This window comes from Trichosurus vulpecula, chromosome 4 (genome assembly GCF_011100635.1).
Source record: "Trichosurus vulpecula isolate mTriVul1 chromosome 4, mTriVul1.pri, whole genome shotgun sequence".
Classification (NCBI taxonomy): domain Eukaryota; kingdom Metazoa; phylum Chordata; class Mammalia; order Diprotodontia; family Phalangeridae; genus Trichosurus; species Trichosurus vulpecula.
The window spans coordinates 121872515-121895048 of record NC_050576.1 but is presented as its reverse complement, the minus strand read 5'-3'; the positions used below and the strand labels follow the sequence as shown (position 1 = coordinate 121895048).

The 22534-nt window shown below is 35.4% G+C and overlaps 1 protein-coding gene across 1 annotated transcript in view; it reads right to left on the bottom strand.

Annotated features, from left to right (window-relative positions):
* SPATA17 (spermatogenesis associated 17) overlaps positions 1-22534 on the bottom strand; it is a 278409-nt gene that overhangs the window by 53033 nt on the left and 202842 nt on the right. The window contains exon 9 of the mRNA XM_036754828.1: positions 2367-2502. Coding sequence (XP_036610723.1) covers positions 2367-2502 — 136 coding nt within the window. The remainder of the gene's footprint in view (positions 1-2366; positions 2503-22534) is intronic.

Sequence of the window (22534 nt, the reverse complement as noted above, 5' to 3'; positions counted from 1 at the left end):
ACCTCTTATGCCTCCTCAAACTTCCCATGTTTCCCTTGCCTCTACCCTCTCAGCTGAGGGCTTTGCTTTATATTTTACAGAAAAAAAAATTGCAGCTATCATCCATGAACTCCTTCTTGACCATTCTTCCTCACTTCCTATTGATCAAGAGCCTACCACCACTTTCTCCTCCTTCTCCTTCCCGTTTCATACTCCTTACCAAGGCTAAAGCCTCTATTTGTTCAAGAGATCCTATTGTATCCCATCTCCTCCAAATGTAGATATCTTAAACTCAATATGTCCAAACAGAACTCATTTTGTTTCTTAAGTTCTTCCCCACCCCCACCTCCACCTCTACCCTATCACTGTAGAAGCTAACACTCTTCCCCCACAGTTCCTCAAGCTCACAATCTAGGAGTCATCCTAGATTCCTCACTATCTCATTGTCTATATCCAAGCAATTGCCAAAGACTGCAAATTTCACTTCTGCAAAATCTTTCCTCTGGCACCACCAGCCCTCCAGGGCCTACCCTGATTATCTCACACCTAGACCATTGTATACAGTCATCTCACCACTCTAACCCATTCTCCTTTCTGCCACTAAAGTGATTTTTCTAAAATGCAGATCACATACACTCACACAAACACACACACACACGCACATGCACACACACACGTATACACACACACACACACACACACACACACACACGAATTTCCAGTGGCTTCCAATTTCCTATAGGAGCAAATACAAAATTACAAAATGCTCTGTTTGGCATTTAAAGTGCTTCATAATCTACCCACCTCCTACCTACCTTTCCAAGCTTTTATACCTTATCCCTTAACATGTATTCTTCCATTTAGTCACACTGGACTCCTGGCTATTCCACAAACAAGACACTCTATCTCTTGACTCCAGGCATTCTCTCTAGCTGTCCCCCATGCCTGGAATGCTCTCCATCCTCCACTTTCACTAATAATCTCCCTCACTTCCTTTAAGTACCAACTAAAATCTTACCTTCTTCAGGAAGCCTTCCCTAACACCTCTTAATTCCAGTGTTTTCCCTCTCTTAATTATTTCTATTTACCTTGCATATAGCTTCCTTTGCATGTTTTCTTTCCCATTAGATTGTAAGCTCCTTGAGGGCAGGGATGGCCTTTTGCCTCTTTTTGTACCCAAGAACTTAACACAGTGCCTGGCACATAGTAAGTGTTTAATAAATATAGAATTTACTGAATGCTTAATTTAAAACATATAACCATGTTAATAACATGTACAAGTGAGTGTATTTCTTTCAAGAAAATAATATTTCTACTACTCTATTAAATATTCATTTTGCATTTATAAAATAATTTAATTGCAACTTCTTATAAACTTAGTTAACAGGCTAAAAACATGGAATGAAGAATGTTAACCTTCCCCCCCATCTCCTTCAAGGTATCTCTGTGACTATAGAAATTTAAAATGTTTTCATTTAAAAAGCCAACAATAAGATATGGAATAGTCAAGAAGTAATTAGCCAATTGTTTACTTCCTTTTTGTTTCATGATTCATGACAAATATTCTAAAATTGTGAAGCCTTGAACTCCTTGACATAATATTCTATAGGACTGAACTCTTTCATTAGATATATACTGTTAAAAATATCGCAATGCTGGTAATAGAAATTTTTAGAAAACTATGCAGTCATTAAATGTCTTTGGAAGATAGCAATTTCCTCTATGATTTTTAACTATTTTTCCCCTTTGATCTATTCAATGGCTGATAGATATAAAGTACGTACATATATACATACACCTATACTAATGTACATATGAGTGTATAGAAAAGAGGTGTATGTGCATGTAGGTATGAATAATGAGCTTAGATCAGCTGGTAACAACATGATGCAAATAATAATATGAAATAGTACAAAGGACAAAGGATTTGGAATCAGAAGACTGGGGTTTGGATCTTCTGCTTATTATTTGTATGACCTTGGGCAAATCACTTAATTTCTTTGGGTCTCAGTTTTCTCATCTGTAGAATGGATTAGATGACCTTTGTGGTCTAGTCCAATTTTAATGCTTCTGTGTCCATGATCTAAAATGTTGAAGATACCAGTATGATCCCCATATGTGGGAAAATTGTCCTTTTTCTTTTCGTTGTTTATAGAGCTCATCTTCAACTTTCACACGATGACATTGCCACTGATCACAAGAGACTATGTGTCAAGTTAAGATCAATACCACAATACTAGGAAAAACAATTTCATTCATAGGACCTAAGAATGTGGATGAGCGATTGTGCATTATGAAAGCAGGAAGTGTGAATACATTATTTTTCAGTTATTTTTCAGCCTGTATGTTCTTTAAAAATGCTCTTCTATATTCTCACATTTACTTACTTTGTTACTTATCCATTTCTCAGGTTCTTCATCGTGGAATTGTTTTTGTCCATAAGAAATGCCATTATACTTGGTTGAAGAGTGAATCATTGGGATGTACTTTTCATTCTTATTGTAATTGGAAAACGGCAAAAATCTGAAAGAGAAAATATTTAATTTTGTTATTAAACAAGGAATCATTGAGGGGGCAGCATGGTATAGTGGAAAGCTTATTCAGCTTGGAGTCAGGAAGGCCTGAATTTGAATCTTGCCTCTGTCACTATCTGCCTAAAGTAGGAAAGTCACATAAGCTTTACATGCCTCAAGCTACTAATGAAACAAAAAGGAAGAAAACAATTGGATAATTACTTCTTGACCATCCCATATCTTATTGTTGGCTTTTTAAATGAAAACATTTTAAATTTCTATAGACACAGAGATACCTTGAAGGAGATTGGGGCGGGGGAGAGGTTAACATTCTTCATTCCACGTTTTTAGCCTGTTAACTAAGTTTATAAGAAGTTGCAATTAAATTATTTTACAAATACAAAACAAAGACTTAATAGAGTAGTAGAAATATCATTTTCTTGAAAGAAACACACTCACTTCTACATGTTAATAATATGGTTATATATTTTAAATTAAGCATTCAGTAAATTCTATATTTATTAAACTACTGTCTCATCTGAGGCAAGTATTTTCACCCCTCTGGGTTTGAACTGCTCATCTATGTAAGAATGAGATTAGGATGAGTTGTTTCTACCATCCTTTCTAGCATTACATTCACAGGTAGGTTGTGATCTTCATTGGTAAAAGAAGTAGGCACGCTGGTGGTTCCAACACTAATGAAATCATAGATCCTTCATTAAGGAATAATAAGGGATTGAATGAAAAATTGTCAACTATTGAATATTCTTAGTAAGAGTAAAACTTTTCTTCTTTTCAAAATGCCACTCCAAAGGAAAATGGATACACATGGTGTGGACAATTTAGCTAACAAAGATGCTCTGCTTCAATTATTTAAGTCATTCACCCAAGATTATAAGGAACATGAAGAGATCATACATATTATTCAGTACAGACCACTGGTTTTGTATGTATATTGACTATAGGACTAAACTTATCCAATATAGTGGTAAGGACAAAGAGCAGCACTTAATCATTGCTAATGATGACAATAACTTTGATGATTGACTAAATAATCACTTCCTTTTTCTTTTAGTTTTATTTATCCTAAGAATATCTGTATTGATATGGTTTGGTTCTTAGAAGAGTATGTCAATTTCTTTGGTTATTGACAAATATTTCACATTTTGAATAGCTATAGTTAAATTCATGTTCATAAAACTGTGTGATTCTCAAGATACTTTCGTCCTTTTTTGCTATTCCATCAATGTCATTGTAGAAAGAGAAGGGGCTGCAGAAGATTGAGGATCTTTTTCAATTTTTTTCTTTATTTCATGGATTGACATGGCCAAAGGATTCATCACCTAATGGCTACCTCTTGGTGATGAGCTTTGCTGCACATGGCTGGGTTTGTTTTTGGATAGCAGATTCAGTCTATTGCCAAGACTGATTTCAAAGCCTTTTTAACATGGTATGAGGTGGCACAGCTTGTGCTCTTTGATGTAGCCTTGAGAAACAAGTATCAACGTTCACAAGTCAATGAGGTATTAAAATAGTATTCCTTGGAAGATTATCTCTGAATATTAAAATAAAAATATTCTTAGACCAAGAATGTAGTGATAGAACTATACCTATTAAGTTTATTTAGCTCTTTTATTAGGCAATATTATTTAATATTTGGAGATACCTATATTTTGTGAAATAGATCACATAAATTCTGAAATCACATTGTCTTTTTTTTTGCCTAGATCATGCTCTAGACATTTTATTGTTGTGAAAATGAGATAAAATTCTTTGGAAAGCTCTTTGTAGTTCATTTTCTAGTAGAAAATTTTTTCATGCAAGCTTTAAAGGGGTTCCTTTAAGTTTATGTATGGGAGAATTTTTTTACATTAGACCTTATTTTAAAAAAAAAGGTTAGGATTTTCTTCCCAACTTAAAGCCTACTATGAAATTGACTGAGCAACATGAGGATTTCTGTCAAGATACAATCAAACATCAAGTTATATTTGTTTATATGATATGAAATGGATTTAGAAAACAACAAATTTAGGAAGAAATAATGGTTCCTTCAAATCTATTCTGCCAGTTTTCTCTCTTCTCTGAAACTATTTTAAGAGCAATCTATATTTGTAAATGATATTTTCTAAAAATGTCTACATGCTTAACACTACTTAAAATAACACAAATCCACACATACAGAAAACAGATATTCAAATTAAGCAAAGCTATGGAAGGTATGTTCTCTTGGGTCAGCTGACTCATATATGACAGATTATGGTACTTGAAATGCTAATTTGCACATGGGATAGACATCACACACATACACACACATATACACATGCACACACAAAATTAATGGGGCCCCAATGTCCCAGAGTATACAGAGGAGGTGCTATGAACCAGCTGCTCCATGTTCAGTTTTTATCACTTCTGAATTGAATTTTAATAGTACATTTTTCTTCTTTTTGGACACAAAAGAAATTTTTATTGCTGCACTAGATGGCTTAAAAGATAAGGCTAGCAGTTTGGGGATTTTCCCACCTGTGAATGAAATTTGGTTTGATTTTGCCCCAACATTTTATAACTGAATACGAATTCAGACTTCTGGAGTATATATTAATCATTTAAAATATTTAAATATGTGTTTTCAAATAAACTTTAAAGATAGAAAAGCAGTCTCTTTGAAGAATCATGAAATTTTATCCCTTTTAAGTATAATACATAAAATGATAGAATACATCCTTACCCCTTAAACAAATATCCTCATAGGCCTTTCACTACCCGAGTCATCTTCCTCTGGATATGATCCTTCTTCTCAATAGCCTTTCTAACATGTGACATTAGACTAGACACAATATTCCAGACTATCCTACCAGGGCAAAGTACAATAGAAGTCTCTCCTTCCTTGTTACAGACCTTACACACTTACATTAATGTGACCCATGATTGAATTAGCTTTTCAGTTGCCACACTATTTTACTTACTCATAATGACCTTAGAGTATACTAAAACCCTCAGATTTTTTTTCCTCACATAGGCCACTCTCTACCAAGTTTTCCCATCCTGTACTTTTGCATTTTATTCTTTGAATCCAAGGGATATCTTTATATTTATCCCTTTATAATTTTTAAATTAGATTTAGTCTAATGTTCCAGGCTAAAATATTATTTTGAGGTCTTTCTAATTCTATCATCCAAGAAAGGAGCACAGATGTAGCTTTGTAAAGGAGTTCAGTGGCCTTCTAGTTAATTTCTCTCATTTATCAGATACTAGCTACAAATCTCACCTCTATCTTATTTGCAACTAAATTCTGCAAATTCATTAGATTGTGAGCTCCTTGAAGGCTGGGACTGTTCCAGGCTGTTTTTATCTCTCCAGCTATTAGCTTAGTGCCTGGAACAAAATAGGTGCTTAATGCTTGTTGACTTATCTACTTAACTTGAATTTAGAGTGACCTACTTAATTAGCAATAGTAAAAAATTTCATAAGAACCTGGAAATATCCTTCATAATAACATTTTAGCAAAAATTTCAATAATTTTTTTGTTAACAGTCACATAATCTTAGGGCATTTAGCAGTATTAAAATACATATTTAGCTGCATTTTTAAGTTTTTTCACAAGTTTTCTTTGAGTCATCAGCTCAGTCAATAGCATTTATTAAGCATCAAGTTGTATAGGACTTTATTAAAGGAAAAAATTTAAATGATATAAAATATAATCCCTCCTCTCTAAAAAGTTTAGAGTCTTATCCAGAGACACCACAGGAACAAATATGCAAAAATATATAAAAGGAAAAAAAGACTCTTTATGTGTGTATTCATATTGGATTTATCCCTAGTATATACAAATATTATGGTAATCTTTTGAAAGTCTATCCAATGAAGTTTTTTTTAATTATCTCCACTAATAGAGATGATAGAAAATTATGGGTAAAGATGAGTAGGTTTTCATGTAGATGAATATTAGGGCATATGGGAAGCTAAGTTGTGTAGTGGATAGAGCACTGGGCTTGAAGTCAGGAATACCTGAGTTCAAATCTTGCCTTAGATACTTAATAGCTATGTGACCCTACGCAAGTCCCTTAACCTCTGTTTGCCTCAGTTTCCTTATCGATAAAATTGAGATTAAGAATAGCCCCTACCTCTCAAGTTTGTTATGAAGATCAAATGAGATAATACTTATAAAACATTTAGCATAATGCCTGGCATGTAGTAGGCATTATATAAATGTTGATATTTTTATCATGATTATATTTATTATAAATGTTGATACTAAAAACATTGTTTAATGTATATCAAATAAATGTCTCTCCTTTTGCCTTTTTTTCCTCTCTCCAAACTCCCAAATAGCCTGCCCCTTTTCTCCTCTCTATCAGCAGATGTCCTAGGGTCCTATTTTATTGAGAAAACCAAGGCCATCCCTCATGAGATCCTCTTTATTTCTCCTAATTCATATTTCAAAATGCCTTTACTTCTTCCTCCAGCCTCTTCTCTTTTACTTCTGTCTCTGTGAAAGAAGTGACTTTCCTTCTTGTTTGGGAGGCACAGGATAGGGAAGAGTATCAAAGGAATATTTTAGGGTCTAAGTTCAGGCATATCTAAAACAAAACACAAAATGAAACTAAAACCAAAAAAACACACAAATGAAATAGAGTTATTGACACATGATGTTAACAATTTGGTTTTTTTAAATTTTATTTTAGACTCAAAGGCCAGAACACAAATAAGAAACAATACATATAAACTTAAATATTGAAACTTAAATACAACATAATAAAGAAAAAAAAGCATGTCATGTGCATAGCAGAAGATAAGAGAGGATTCAAAATATGTAACAATAAATTTTCATTTCAAGAAAGCCAGTATGATAAATACACATTATGTTGAGAATTGTCCATCTTTTCTTTGCTTCCTTATGAGTTTTCTTTTGTTCTCTGCTGTGTACTTTTACTTTGTTCTTTTTTCCCTCCCCCTGACCCCAGAAGGCTACAATAAAGTTTAAATATGTTTCTCTATAGATAGAGTTGTATAAATATACATATACATATATACATACGTATGGAGACATATATTTTCCCAAAAAAAGCTGTACTCCTGATCTTTATTCTTCTGTTTGTGCATTTCTCTTGTTTCTTATCCCTCTTGACTCCTCTATTTTATTTCTACCCACTACCTTGCCCTCCTATTACTTGCCTACCGCCCTCCAAGGATCCCTCCCCTATCCTCCCATTACCATAAATCTAAACACCTTCCTATACCCCCTTTTGCCTACTCCCTCATTCTCCCCTCTAAAAATCCCTCCCTTGTCCTCTCCTCCCTCCCTATGCCCCTACCATTTTATTTCTCCTAAATTTAGAAAACTTTTATACTTTTCTAAATATATATATATGTATACACACACACACACACACACACACACACACACACACACACACACACACACACACATATATATATATGTATGTATGTATTCCCTCAAACCCATTCTGGATGAAAGTAGGTTACCACAACTACCAACCCTCCTCCCCCATCTAATTCCTCTATATCCATTCTTCCTCTTGTACCTCATTCGTATAAAACTATTACTCTTTCTAGCTGTTCCTAAATCGTTTTACTTTTTAAATTCATATCATAGTGAGGTTTAACCCAATCTTTCTTATGAACTTGCCAATTACTAATAACCATCTCAGACATACATTTTATATTTTACATAAAAGGTAAACAGTCAGTCCTTATGAGTCCCTTATAATCAGTCTTTGGTATGTATCTTATGTTTCTCTTGGTTCTTCTTCTTGGTCCAATCTTCTATTAAGTTCAAGATTTTTTGACAAATTCTTGAAAGTCTTGAGAGTTTGTCAAATGTCCATTTTTTTTTCATTCAGAATAACACTTAACTTTGCAGGGTATGATATTTTCAGCTGGAGGCCCAGTTCTTTTGCTCTTTGATATATTGTGTTCCAAGACCTGCAGTCCTTTAATGTCTCTGCTGCTAGGTCTTGTGTAATTCTGAGTGTGGCACCATCATATTTAAATTGTTTTAATCTTGATGATTTTAATATTTTATCCTTAAGCTGAGAGTTTTAGAATTTAACTATGATATTCCTATGAGTTTTCCTCATAGAATCTCCTTTAAGTGGTGATGGATGATTTTTTTTTCTATTTCTACTTCCCCTCTTTGTTCTAATGCCTGGGGACAATTTTCTTTAATTATTATTTTTATTATTATATCAAGATTCTTTTTTTGATCATAACTTTCAGTTAATCTGATTATTTTTATATTTTCTCTTCTTGATCTATTCTCCAAATCTGTTGTTTTTCTTATAAGATGCTTCACTTTCTCTTCTATTTTTCATTATTCATATTTTGTTCAATTATTTCTTGATCTCTTATAATTTCGCTGGCTTCACTTTGCCCAATTCTAAATTTCAAGGTGTCATTTTCCTCCTTAAGATTCTGGATCTTCTTTTCTAATTGGATGACTTTCCTTTAATAACCTTCTTATTTTTCTTGGATTATTCTTTTTTTAATTTTTTTTCAGTTTTTCCTCCATCTCTGTCATTTGATTTTTACAGTTTTTTAAGATCTTCTATAAATTCTTTTTGGGCAGGTGACCATTTGACTTTACTCTTTGGGGGTTTCTTTACTTCAATATCCTCCTCTGAAGATGAACCCCAGTTATCTCTATTCTTGTAATAGCTTTCTATGGCTGGATTCTTTCTCCTTTGCCTGTGCATTTTTTGTGGTAGTAGCTTTATTTTTGTAATCACCTCTAGACCTGGGGTAGGGGAAACGTTGTCTCTTACCCCAGATCTTCAGTTCTCCCCTCTAGCCTGGAACCAAAGCCAAATGTCCAACCTCCTGTAAGTGCCCACAGACAGGGGATTTCTGCCCCACTGCTTCTGCCCTCACCTGGCCTGTGCTGGTTCCTTCTTGCCCCCTTTGCTCTTTGCAGCACAGCTGGGTCTGGCGTTCCTCATAAGCAAAGGTTCCCTCAATCTTCCTGGGCTCAAATGCCCAACTCCCCTCATTATCTTGGGGTGAAAGTTCCTGTGTCTGGGGCTGGGGCAGCCTCTCAAACCAACTAATCCTAGGAAGACCCTGGTTGTGCCCCTGTTCTTCTTTGTCTCCACCCACACTTTGTTTGCCCTAAGGTGCTATTTTAACTCCTTTGTGGAGGGAAATTTTGAGAGCTTGGAATTTTATGACCTACTCCCCCATCTTGCCAGAATCCTCTCCCAAGAATTTGTTACAAAAGTACCCTGTACTACTACCTCAACTGAGTCCTTCCCCTTTTCTTCTTCAGCTATCCTTTTAAATCTCATTTTATTCCCTATTCTTAACAGAGGATTGACAGTCCTTCCAGATAGCAATCTATCCTCTATGCCTTTAAGGCATAGCCTTAAAACAAAAAGTTATTAAGTTTTACTTTGGAAGCTTTTTATATTGTTAACATCACGAATTCTCTCTTCCCCACTGATTTCTCTGAAATTGTTTTTTCATAGTTTCCCTCCTACTAATGTGGCACACTATCTCAGTTTTCTTTGTAGGATCATCCCTCCTCATGAGCATGGGTGTCTCCCAGGTATCTGTCCTGGGATCTTTTCTCATTCTCTAGTCTCATGGGATCCTCATCTGCTCTTTTTGACTCAAGTATCACCTCTGTGCAAATGATCATTCCTTCCTCATCTCTTCTCATAATCTTTATCTTCCCCTAAGCTCAGCTCAGGTACCACCACCTTTGGGAAACCTCCACTATTATTCCAGTTTTGAGTAATTCTCTCTATCCTCATGTTTCATTCTATTGTATTTATTTGTGTGGACATTGTATTTTTCTAGTGCTTAACCTGAAGGAAAAGAAGAATTTGGGTTTGTCCTCATATGCCCTACCACCAGGTTTAGTGCTTTTCACACAGTAGGTGCTTCATAAATAATTGTGCAATTAAATGGAGCTGAATTAATCATTATCATTCCAATTCATCCCTCATATTACCCTTCTTAATTACAGATTAATAGTCCTAAAATACTGCTTTTATTCTATGAAAAATCTACATTGGCTCTTTACTGCATATTGGATCAAGGTTAAACTTGTAACTCTACCATTCAAAGCTCTTAATAACATAACCCCACTTTATCCAACCTTATTTCATATGTTGTCCAACATAATCCTTCTAGAGCATTCTTTCTTCCTCTTACTACTGCCCACTCTAATACCACTCATCCCTATCAACACACACACACACACACACATGCATGCAAGCATGCATACACACACACACACTGCTCAATATGAGTGAGGGTGCCATGAGAGGATAGAGAAGGTTCAGAAATTGTCATTCAGTGGCTCTTATTGACCTTTTAAAACATGTTAAACATTTTTAAAACATTTTAAAACATCATCATCCAACCCTAAGGTGTTTTCTTCCCAAGACCCTAATAGAATGAAAAATACTATAATGCACAAGACTTATAATCCTAAAATGCCTGACAACATAAACTCAGACAACAAGGAAGACCACTCAAGAACACTAGATCTCCAGAATCTCCAAGAACACTATGCTCCGCCATTCACCTGCCTCGTTTGCTTTCCCTCTTTTCAAATCAAGTAGTGTCATTATGGAACAGAGCCATCCCAAAACACAAACCAAGACATTATAGCTCTATCTTTTTTTAATTCATTCCAGTTCTACAACATTTATTAAATACTTAGTACTTAGAAACTGTAGTTTTAGGAACTAGAGATATAAAGATAAAAAATGACACTTCATGTTCTCAGGAGTTCATTATTTACTATGGGTAAATTAAACATGAACACATACTCATAACGGCATAATACACATTGGTGCATAATAAGTGCAAAGAATTCCAAAGTACTCTAAGAAAATTTGAGGAGAGAGTGAATATTTTTGGATGAGATCAGAAAAGGTAACAGCGAAGAAATAGCTCCTGACCTAAAGCCTTCTGTCAGGATTTTATGATGCTGCAGGGTTCATACTTGCACAAAAATGTCTTCCCCATCCTGTAGCTACAGAGGAGAATGAATGATGAAAATTCCATGGCACGCATTTGAGGGCATTAGGAAGTAGTCAGCATATTTGTGTATATGGTTTTGAAGTGGCTACAGGCTGGCCTGGGTTCTTTGAAAGCAATATAATATAAGACTGTGGGATCCTGTATACATCCTTTTGCATACATTACTGTGACAATAAAATGAAAAATGAGTACTTAGGAAAATCAATGATTAGTTTACTTTATATGCCACATGGAATAGGAATCATGCCAAATTTGTATCTTCTTAGGAAAAAAATGCAAAGTCCAATAAGATCACAAACTTTATTAATAAAGAACGCAGCTTATAAACAACTCCCCCTCACTGCAATCATCGATAACATCCTTGGTATATTTATAGGATAAATTAACTTCTTTTTCATGTAGGCAGGGAAATCATCTGAGCTAGAAACTACTGCTGCTATTCATGTAAGGAACTTTGGGGGTAAGATGATATTGCCAAGGTGGTAAGGAAGGATGGAATAAGTATAACTTCCCACAGTAAAGATAGGAATAAACAGTAGAAGACAGAGGGCATGTTTCTAAATTCTGCAAAGGAGAATTGGGGAATCATTTTTTGAGGAGGAGGCAAAAAATGAGACAGTTATAAATTATTTACGTTGGAATAACAAAAGGAGAAAGACCTAAGGGAATTTTATGTGAACTAAAAATCTGTACAATTTAATTTCATGCAAATATGGCACCTGAGGAGAGAAATTTGGGAACTATCCAGGCAGTCAGTTATTCTATTAGTCTTTCTGTCTGTCTGACTGATGACAGATCTAAACCTTAAAAGAGTAAATATAACCATTAAATCCAAACTGGTCAAACAAAGGTTCATTTAATCTAATAAGTGATTAATAAGTCACAAGATATTTTCATAAATTTAGTCAAAATATTTTTTAAATTACAGTACTTAATCATTTCTTTTTTGTTTTGTTATTTATTAATTTTTTTCTTTTTTTAATTTTAATTTATTTATTTAATATATTTAGTTTTCAGCATTGATTTTCACAAGAGTTTGAATTACAAATTTTGTCCCCATTTCTACCCTACCCCCACTCCAAGATGACGCATATTCTGGTTGCCCTGTTCCCCATTCAGCCCTCCCTTCTGTCATCCCACTGCCCTCCCATCCCCTTTTCCCTCCCTTTCTTGTAGGGCAAGATAAATTTCTACGCCCCATTGCCTATGTATCTTATTTTCTAGTTACATACAAAAACTTTTTTTTTTGAACATCTGTTTTTAAAACTTTGTGTTCCAAATTCTCTCCCCTCTTCCGTTCCCACCCACCCTCCCTAAGAAGTCAAGCAATTCAACATAGGCCACATGTGTATCATTATGTATAACCCTTCCACAATACTCATGTTGTGAAAGACTAACTATATTTTGCTCCTTCCCAACCCATACCCCTTTACTGAATTTTCTCCCTTGACGCTGTCCCCTTTCCAAAGTGTTTGTTTTTGATTACCTCCACCCCCATCTGCCCTCCCCTCCATCATCCCCCCCTTTTTTATCTTCTTCCCTCTTCTTTCCTGTGGGGTAAGATACTCAATTGAGTATGTATGGTATTCCCCCCTCAGGCCAAATTTGATGAGAGCAACATTCACTCATTCCCCCCTCACCTGCCCTCTCCCCTCCTCCCAAAGAACTGCTTCCTCTTGCCACCTTTAAGCAAGATAATCCACCCCATTCTATCTCTCCCTATCTCCCTCTCTCAATATATTCCTCTCTCATCCCTTAATTTGATTTTATTTCTTTTAGATATCTTCCCTTCATCTTCAACTCACCCTGTGTTCGCTCTCTCTCTCTCTCTCTCTCTGTCTCTCTGTCTCTCTCTCTATACATATATATATATATATATATATATATACATACATATATACACACACACACACACATATATACATACATGCACAATCACTTATATAAATATATATACATAAACATATATATATATATGCATATTCCCTTCAGCTACCCTAATACTGAGGTCTCATGAATCATATACGTCATCTTTCCATGTAGGAATGTAAACAAAACAGTTCAACTTTAGTAAGTCCCTTGCAATTTCTTTTTCTTGTTTAGCTTTTCACGCTTCTCTTGATTCTTGTGTTTGAAAGTCAAATTTTCTATTCACCTCTGGTCTTTTCACTGAGAAAGTTTGAAAGTCCTCTATTTTATTGAAAATCCATATTTTGCCTTGGAGCATGATACTCAGTTTTGCTGGGTAGGTGATTCTAGGTTTTAATCCTAGCTCCATTGACCTCCGGAATATCGCATTCCAAGCCCTTCGATCTCTTAATGCAGAAGCTGCCAGATCTTGGGTCATTCTGATTGTGTTTCCACAATACTCAAATTGTTTCTTTCTGGCTGCTTATAGTATTTTCTCCTTGATCTGGGAGCTCTGGAATTTGGTGACAATATTCCTAGGAGATTTCTTTTTGGGATCTATTTGAGGAGGCAATCTGTGGATTCTTTCAATTTCTATTTTGCCCTGTTGCTCTAGAATATCAGGACAGTTCTCCTTGAACATTTCTTGAAAGATGAAATCTAGGCTCTTTTTTTGATTCTGGCTTTCAGGTAGTCCAAAAATTTTTAAATTCTCTCTCCTGGATCTATTTTCCAGGTCAGTGGTTTTTCCAATGAGATATTTCACATTATCTTCCATTTTTTCATTCCTTTGGTTCTGTTTTATAATATCTTGATTTCTCATAAAGTCACTAGCTTCCACTTGCTCCAATCTAATTTTTAAGGTATTATTTTCTTCAGTGGTCCGTTGGACCTCCTTTTCCATTTGGCTAATTCTGCCTTTCAAAGCATTCTTCTCCTCATTGGCTTTTTGGAGCTCTTTTGCCATTTCAGTTAGTCTATTTTTTAAGGTGTTGTATTTTTCAGTATTTTTTTGGGTCTCCTTTAGCAAGTCATTGACTTGTTTTTCATAGTTTCCTCACATCCTTCTCATTTCTCTTCCCAATTTTTCCTCTACTTCTTTAACTTGCTTTTCCAAATCCTTTTTGAGCTCTTCCATGGCCTGGGACCAGTTCATCTTTTTCTTGGAGGCTTTTGGTGTAGGCTCTTGCACTTTGTTGACTTCTTTAGGCTATATGTTTTGGTCTTCTTTGTCACTAAAGAAAGAATCCAAAGTCTGAGACTGAATCTGGGTGTGTTTTCGCTGCCTGGCCATATTCCCAACCAACTAATTTGACCCTTGAGTTTTTCATCGGGGTATGACTGCTTGTAGACTAAAGAGTTCTATGTTCCACGTTTGGGGGGGATGCGACAGCTCTGCCACACCAGCACTCCTCCTTCCCCAAGAACCCCCGACCCGGACTGGGCCTAGATCTTCAGCAGGCTCTTCATTCCTGCTCTGATCCGCCACTTAATTCCTCCCACCAGGTGGGCCTGGGGCCAGAAGCAACAGCAGCTGTAGCTGCCCCACCTCCGCTGCCCCGGGGGCGGTGGCTGAACCTCGAACTCCTTCCACTCCTGCAGTTTTTCCACTGTTTTTGGTGTTTGTTAGTTGAGAAGTCTGGTAACTGCCGCAGCTCACTGATTCAGTGCGCTAGGGCCCTTTCTGCCCCGCTCCTGGTCTGGTTGGTCCAAGATGCTCACGCTAGGTTCTCCTCTGTTCCGCTCCCAGCTCCCAGCTCCCAGCTCCATGTGGAATAGACCTCACCCAGAGACCATCCAGGCTGTCCTGGGCTGGAGCCCTGCTTCGCTCTGCTGTTTTGTGGGTTCTGCAGTTCTAGAATTGGTTCAGAGCCATTTTTTATAGGTTTTTGGAGGGACTCAGCGGGGAGCTCATGCCAGTTCCTGCTTTCCAGCCACCATCTTGGCTCCACCCCCCAGTACTTAATTATTTCTAAAACCTAAAAAAATATTATTTTAATATTTTGGCTAATGCATTCTAACCGGTGCAAACATGGTCTTGCAATCAGATAGACTTCTTATCAATGAATCAGTTTTCTTCATACCAAGACATTTTATAGTGATATTTAACTGTGAATGTATAAATTATGTATGTCAAGTCATTTTTGAAAAATCTTCATGTGAAATTTTTTAACCTTGTATGACAAAGAAGAGACCTCTTACTAGTTTTATAATATGTGTAATTAATAAATTGCCAATGAATTTATTTCTAGCATTTATAAAAATCTTTCTACTTCTAACTATTCAATTCACACTAATGGACTATAAAATGCTGTCAAATATTTTCATTTGTAATACAGAATAGTTTCATTTTCGAATGAAATGGCTGGTGAAAAAGTTTCAATACATTTTCACTCATTTCAATATGATACAGAAAAACATTTCCATTTCATACACTGACACATTTTTTTTCAAATTCAGGGACATAATAAGTAGACATAGATAAAAATGCCACGCTAAATGCTATGATAATATGAAAAGAACAAAGGCTTTGGAATTGGAGGACCTGGATTCAAACCCCTCTTCTAATGCTTACTGTGTGACCTTGGGAAAGTCAATTTACTTCCCTGAGCCTCAATTTCTTCATCTGTAAAATAAAAAGGGAAGGTTGGACTCATTGATCTCCATGGTCCCTTCCAGCTCTAAATCTATAATCATAGAATCCTACAGATATCATAAATACATCTACAAAGAAAAAAAATTATACAGTTGTCTCTACAGTCATTTGAAATGAATGCCAACTTTTTAAGGTATCTTTCATGGACTGAGCACTAACTGCAAATGTTCAACTGATAATCCATTCTCATTTCAAGACTGAATAGCTCTTTCATATGGGAACAGGAATGATTTGAAAGTGCAGATATTTTAAAAGTCCACAAAAACTATTGAAAAAGATTTTTGTATACTGTAATTAGGAAAATGAATTAATTATTTAAAGTAGGAAATTTCTAGATAATGATTGCATTTGTAGGATTATGTATGAATGCCAACTTGAATTCTAACTCCATGCATGCATTTCAGAATTATGGTCGGTGGCATCATTCCTCTCCAGGCTACACTAATGATTCATCTTACCAGGATTTTCTCTAACATGCCATAGAAAGCTCTTCATCCTGGACATTCACTCTACACATGGATGACTTCTCACATTGGACATACCTTTTACCTCTGTGTCCACTCACTCTGATTAGCAAGCTTCTCTGAGAATCTCCAATTTAGGAAGAAACCCTTCATTCTTCTCAGACTGTGCTGCTGGCTCATCCAAACAAGACCTACTTACATCTTGCCCTCATGCCAAGTACCTTCACCATCACCCCTTGAGGGAAGGGACTATAATTTTTCTGTTTGTGTTTGTATTTTCAGGGCTTAGCATAGTGCCTGGCACATAATAAACACTTAAGAAATGCTGACTGGTACAGTATAGAGTCCCAAATTTAGAGGTAGAAAACCTAGGTTCATATCCTGGCCCTGTCAATTGCTGAGTGACCTGGGAAAGTTCATTCAATATTTTTCCTGGGCTTTGGTTTCTCCGTAAAATGAGGAGGCTGAAGCAGATAACCTTTTTCTGGTTTTTGCTTTGTTTTGCCTTGCCAATGTTTTGACCATTAATATCAATGAAATTTTTCCATCATTCTCTAATCAAGACTTAATTTAACTGTCTGTGTCTGGCTTCCATTTCAGTGAGGAAAGTAAGGTTTATCAGATTCTGAATTTCCAAGTAGCTCTCCTCCCATCCGACACTGTAGCTATAGGAGACTAAAGAGAATGAAATTTTACTATGGCCAAAAAAGGGTTATAGCCTTGAGGAAAGCCTGAATTCCAGAAGTTAATTAACAGTCTATGTTACATGTGATTAATGCTTCTGTTTTTATTATGCATTTTACTAATCTGATTAAACCATGTGTTTAAATTATAACTTCAGGTGAAGCAATATGAATGGAAGGCAAAGAGAGAGCCTATGGCCAAGTAAGCGGGTTCTGAGACACGGAACAAAACAGACTTGTTCCTATGTAAGAATACAGATCAAAACACTGATTTAGCAATGGTGAGGTGAATGCTGGTTGGTTGAATATCATATAACTCAGGGTTAAGACTGTTTGCCCTTGATTATACTAATTATAGCTAGCAATGTAGCTTCACAATTAAGGATACTGAGAGGAACCTCTTTCTTCCTCCTTTTTACATTTTCCACAGCTGAAGAGTTCTCAAGTCAATAGAAGTAGTTCTGCAACACACAATAGTGCTATCATGCCTATTTGATAATGCGATGGTGTGTGCTATTTCATGGTGACTTGCAACATTTCATTCTCCTTCATATATAGACTGGGCACAGAGATTCAGTTTTATTTTGCTCAAGCCTGAAGTAGTTTATGGTAGATACAGTAAATTCTGCTCTTATGCATGTTTTGAAATCATGTATTTGTTCTAATGTGATTGATATGTTTAGGGAATGTTTTGAGCAAACTTGAATTTAGAATTTTTTTCTAGGTGATTTCTTCCAGGAGAACTACAAGAATGCAGAAAACCACAACACTTCATAGTAGTAGTTCATAAGCTACAAACCTTCTGGAGATTCACTTCCACAAATAATTTGCAAGTCCCTTTCAAGGTAAAGTGTCATATTTACTGTATATCTTCCAGTGCAATAGAAGCTGTGAGCAGAGAACAGCTGATTTGCACCAACTCCCATATTCACTTCCTTCCTTCATGGCCTCCTGGAAGTTCTGAGTTTTGCCTTGCACAACTCATTCCTGCTGGCCAAACAACCGCATGGCCACTATTTATTGTAGTATTTCTGTATTTGTTTACCATTTAATTCACTCCAATCCAATAAAAATTTATTAAGTGCTTACTATGTGCCAATCATAGTATTAAGTGTTGGGGACACAATTAGTAAAAAGAAAGACCATCCCTGCCCTCAAGGATCTTGTAATCAAAAGAGGGAGACAGCACTCAGAAGGAGACAGGGGAGGGAGAGGATCAGATAGGACACTAGGAGGCATCTTAATCCATGGAGATGAAACCAGCCAGGGCAGCACATACAAAATGGAGTGAACTGAGCCCAGTTTTTGCTCTCTATAAAGGAAGGCATTGGGAGGAACTTGATACTTCTCCACTCCAGCCTTCTGATCAAAGGGGAGATGAGGCAGAGGGAGTTGGTATCATTCAGGGCCCAAGTTTAATATGTATAAAACTGTACTATCACATTTTATTATGTCCTTAACTTTTTTTAATGTTTCACTGATAGTTTTTGAGTGTGGTGCCTCTAATCCCATGTTCCCCATAAGTTCTATGGTTTTTAATGTGGCATTTTGCAAAGAAGTGCTTTTTGGGAACACCTATGTCACATTATAATAGAACTGACTTTACATTTAAAGGTCCTAAGCAAGTAGCAGCCATATAAGTCTTAAAGGAAAAATAGGATTTATCTCATAATACATTCTTGTTAAAACTGGTAAGTTCCAGAAAAAGATAAATCATTTTTTCTCAATAAGACCACTGTTAAGCTCCTTTAAATAATAACTAATGCCATGCACAATGTAGAGAAAGGGGGAATGGGAAATAATGTATCAATAGAAGAATAGACATCATGAAAATGTTAGCACAAAAGTTAAAATATTTTATCCACAGCCTCCTTATTTCTAAAAACCTTATATACTATTTCATGCAAAGAAAATTCCAAATCTCTTTCAATAAGAGCAGTTCTTTTTTTCAGTTATGGTATAGGTATTTAGGGCTAAAATGAAGAAGGGACATAACATATTCATCCAATAACTCAGAAACATTTATGAGTCAGTAATTTTGGTCAAGATTTCAAGAACTATGTTCTTAATCATCACTTATACTTTGGCTATGGATACCTGGTCACATGATCACAAACTACCATGATATTGTGTGAAATTTTAAAAACTTCTCACAGAATAATTAATGGAATGGTCATGTCTAAGCCCAGCTTTTTTCAATACTACAAAACTACAGGCAATATACCAAATAAAGTAAAAGAACAACAACAGCAAAAGGTGAAGATGAAAGTTTTCTGCACAATGAAAACCTCATAGAAAACAAGAGTAGAGAGGTTAAAGAAATTAGGAGGCAAAAAGCAAGGTCCCAATGCTATGAATGAAAACATTGTGACAACTAAAGTTAATGAAAATCTCCAAAAGTAATAGAAATAGTACTACAATAACACCAACTAGTTTGCAAAAAAATGAGACTTTAACAACTTACACAAACTTTCAGTGGTTTAGAAATTCAATAAACAATTAAAGGAAGATATAAAGATAGACATTAAAGTTCTTAAATAACATTTAAAGGAGATAAATGAGGGAATGGACTATTTAAAAGAGTGAAAATCCAAAGAAGCAGAAACTATGGAAAGAAAGAATTGCAAAATCAGAATCCAACAAAATGCAGAGATAGAAAAGATATCAGGATAACATTAAAATATAATAAAACTAGAATTCTTCAAGTTTCTTCAAAACAAAACAAATGACCTTGAGAACAGAGCTAGATAAGATTAAGTTTGTCAAGTTCAGCTAATTAATGGAATTCAGATGTAGCAATATTTAAATCAACTGCAAAGTTTATTAAATAGTATATAAGACACTAATGGGATATTCACAAATACTCAAATGATGTGTCAGACATACTGTTCACTTCACTGCTTTTCCCAGATCTCCTTTTTGGCCTGGAATTGAAAAGCAAACTTGTGCATATAAGGAACTGAATGGTGGAAAGCTATTTGGTGTCCCAGAGAGCTAAATGATTCTGCCTGGCTCAAGGCTCTTTGAGAACATGGTCACAATGAGGTAAATGAAAAGAGGTTGCCCTGTTACCACAGACCCTAATTTAAAGTAAAAAAAATTCAAATGTTAGCATGGGCATGCCATATAGAGAAAACATTATATTTAAGTTTTAACAGTCTCTTCTCTCCTGGTTGTTATTCCCTTTGTACTTAATATTCATAGATGTGGATACTGTACTATTAAATCTTTTTCCTTCACTCTTCCATGGGTCAATAAAAAAGTCTCAGCCTGAAGAAGCCTGCATCAAAGACCATCTAAGAATTATTGGTCTCCAAAAAATAATAAAATGAAGTCTGAACATCTCATTTCAGCAAACATATAAGAAAATTGCCCAGAAGTATTAAGAAAAAAAGGGCAAGGTATACCTTGATGGGCTATAATCAGAAAGGGACCCCAAATTTAAAACACTCTGTAATGTAGTCTCTAAGTTCCATACTTTCATTATCAAATAGACTTTTGTAAAAAAAAAAAACTGAGGGAAGCATCTCAACTATCAAAAACATAAGCCTACTCATCAATGATAAGAAGTAAAATAAATCGCTATGACATATCAAAAAATCAAGAAAATTGGCTTTTACCCTCCAAATGACATATTCAACAAAGCTGAACATACTATTCTGTCAGTCAATAAATATTTATTTAGCAGTTATTATGTAGGAGCCACTATGCTAAGTCCTGGAGGTACAAAGAACAATAAAAAAAAATCACTGCTCTCAAGGATCTCACATTACAATGGCAAAGACAAGACATCAATAACTAAATACACCCAAAAGAGATGCAGGATAGATGGGACAGAGTAGATATAGATACATACATACATAGATATAGATATCTCCAGCAGAATCAATGAACTATCATTCTTTCAAAGAAAACAAGAGAGTTGGGGCCTTTGATATGCAAATTAAACAAATAACAAGAATGAAAAAAGTCAATGAGTATGAACAGACCAAGTGACAAATGGGTATTTATATGTGGCAGAGAGAACACGAGTCCTTTTGAAGCTCTTTTAGACTGAGGAGTATTGAGAGAGCAAAGATAGGTTTCTCTCTCTCTCTTTCTCTCTCTCTCTCTCTCTCTCTCTCTCTCTCTCTCTCTCTATCTCTCTCCCTCAGAGTGACAGCCTTGACATTTCTAGTGGAGAGAGGAGGACAGTGTCACAGATGATGGCAACATGACCACCCAGGATAGATTTTATCTTCCTGGTAAATGTTTGAAAATGAAGAAGATATTATTCAGACATAAGATGATGGTATGGAGTGGATAACTGAACCACATTTTTACCTGAGTTGGGAAACAAGGGAAGGAAAGAAGGAAGGAAGGAAGGAAGGAAGGAAGGAAGGAGGGAAGGAGGGAAGGAAGGAAGGAAGGAAGAAAGGAAGGAAGGAAGGAAGGTAGGAAATAAAAGGACCTGGATCTGGGTCTAAATCTGGGGTGATTGGAAAGGGAAGGGAAAGTATAGATGTATATGATAATGACAGTTGAAATTGGATTTCTCCAAGAAAAACAAACTGCTAATACAAAGTGCTGATTTTTTGAGGTTAAAAATTAATAGGATTTCATGGAGGAAAAAAACAAAGTTAACAACTATAACCTTCATTATGAATTATCTAAACACACATAGGATGTAATAGAATTTTATAACATGATTAGAAAATAGAAACAACAAATTGTCACATACAAGAAATGAACTTGAATGTAAATATACACAGAGAGTAAAAGGGAGGGACTTAAAAAATTACTTTTTAGCTGAATTTTAAAAATTGGCATTATAGTCATGACTCTAGATAAGGCATAACTGAAAAATGGATGCTGTCAAGTAAGACAGTAGGAAAACTACACTATGATTAATGGCACTCAACACAATGAAACAATTTCAATGTGTATATTACAAATAGTACAGCATTGAAGTCCTAAAGGAAAGGCTAATTAAACTATAAAAAAAAATCTAGATAAGAAGATGACAACTATAGCGGACTTTAATATGACTCTTTCAGACTTTAACAAATCTAATAGATGAAGAGGAAGGAAATTATAGCTCTGAATTGAAGGTTAGAAAACTAGATTCAACAGACCTTTTATGATTATTCAAAGAATATAATTTTCTTTCGATATTGACAGTACCTTTTCAAAAACTGATCATGTGCTAATGCATAAAAATTCATAAATAAGTGAAAAAGGCAGAAATATTAAATATATTCTTATAGGTAATAAAAATTAAAAACTGCAAACAATGAAGCAAATATGAGTAAAAGATGAAGACCAAAGTGAAAGATAAAT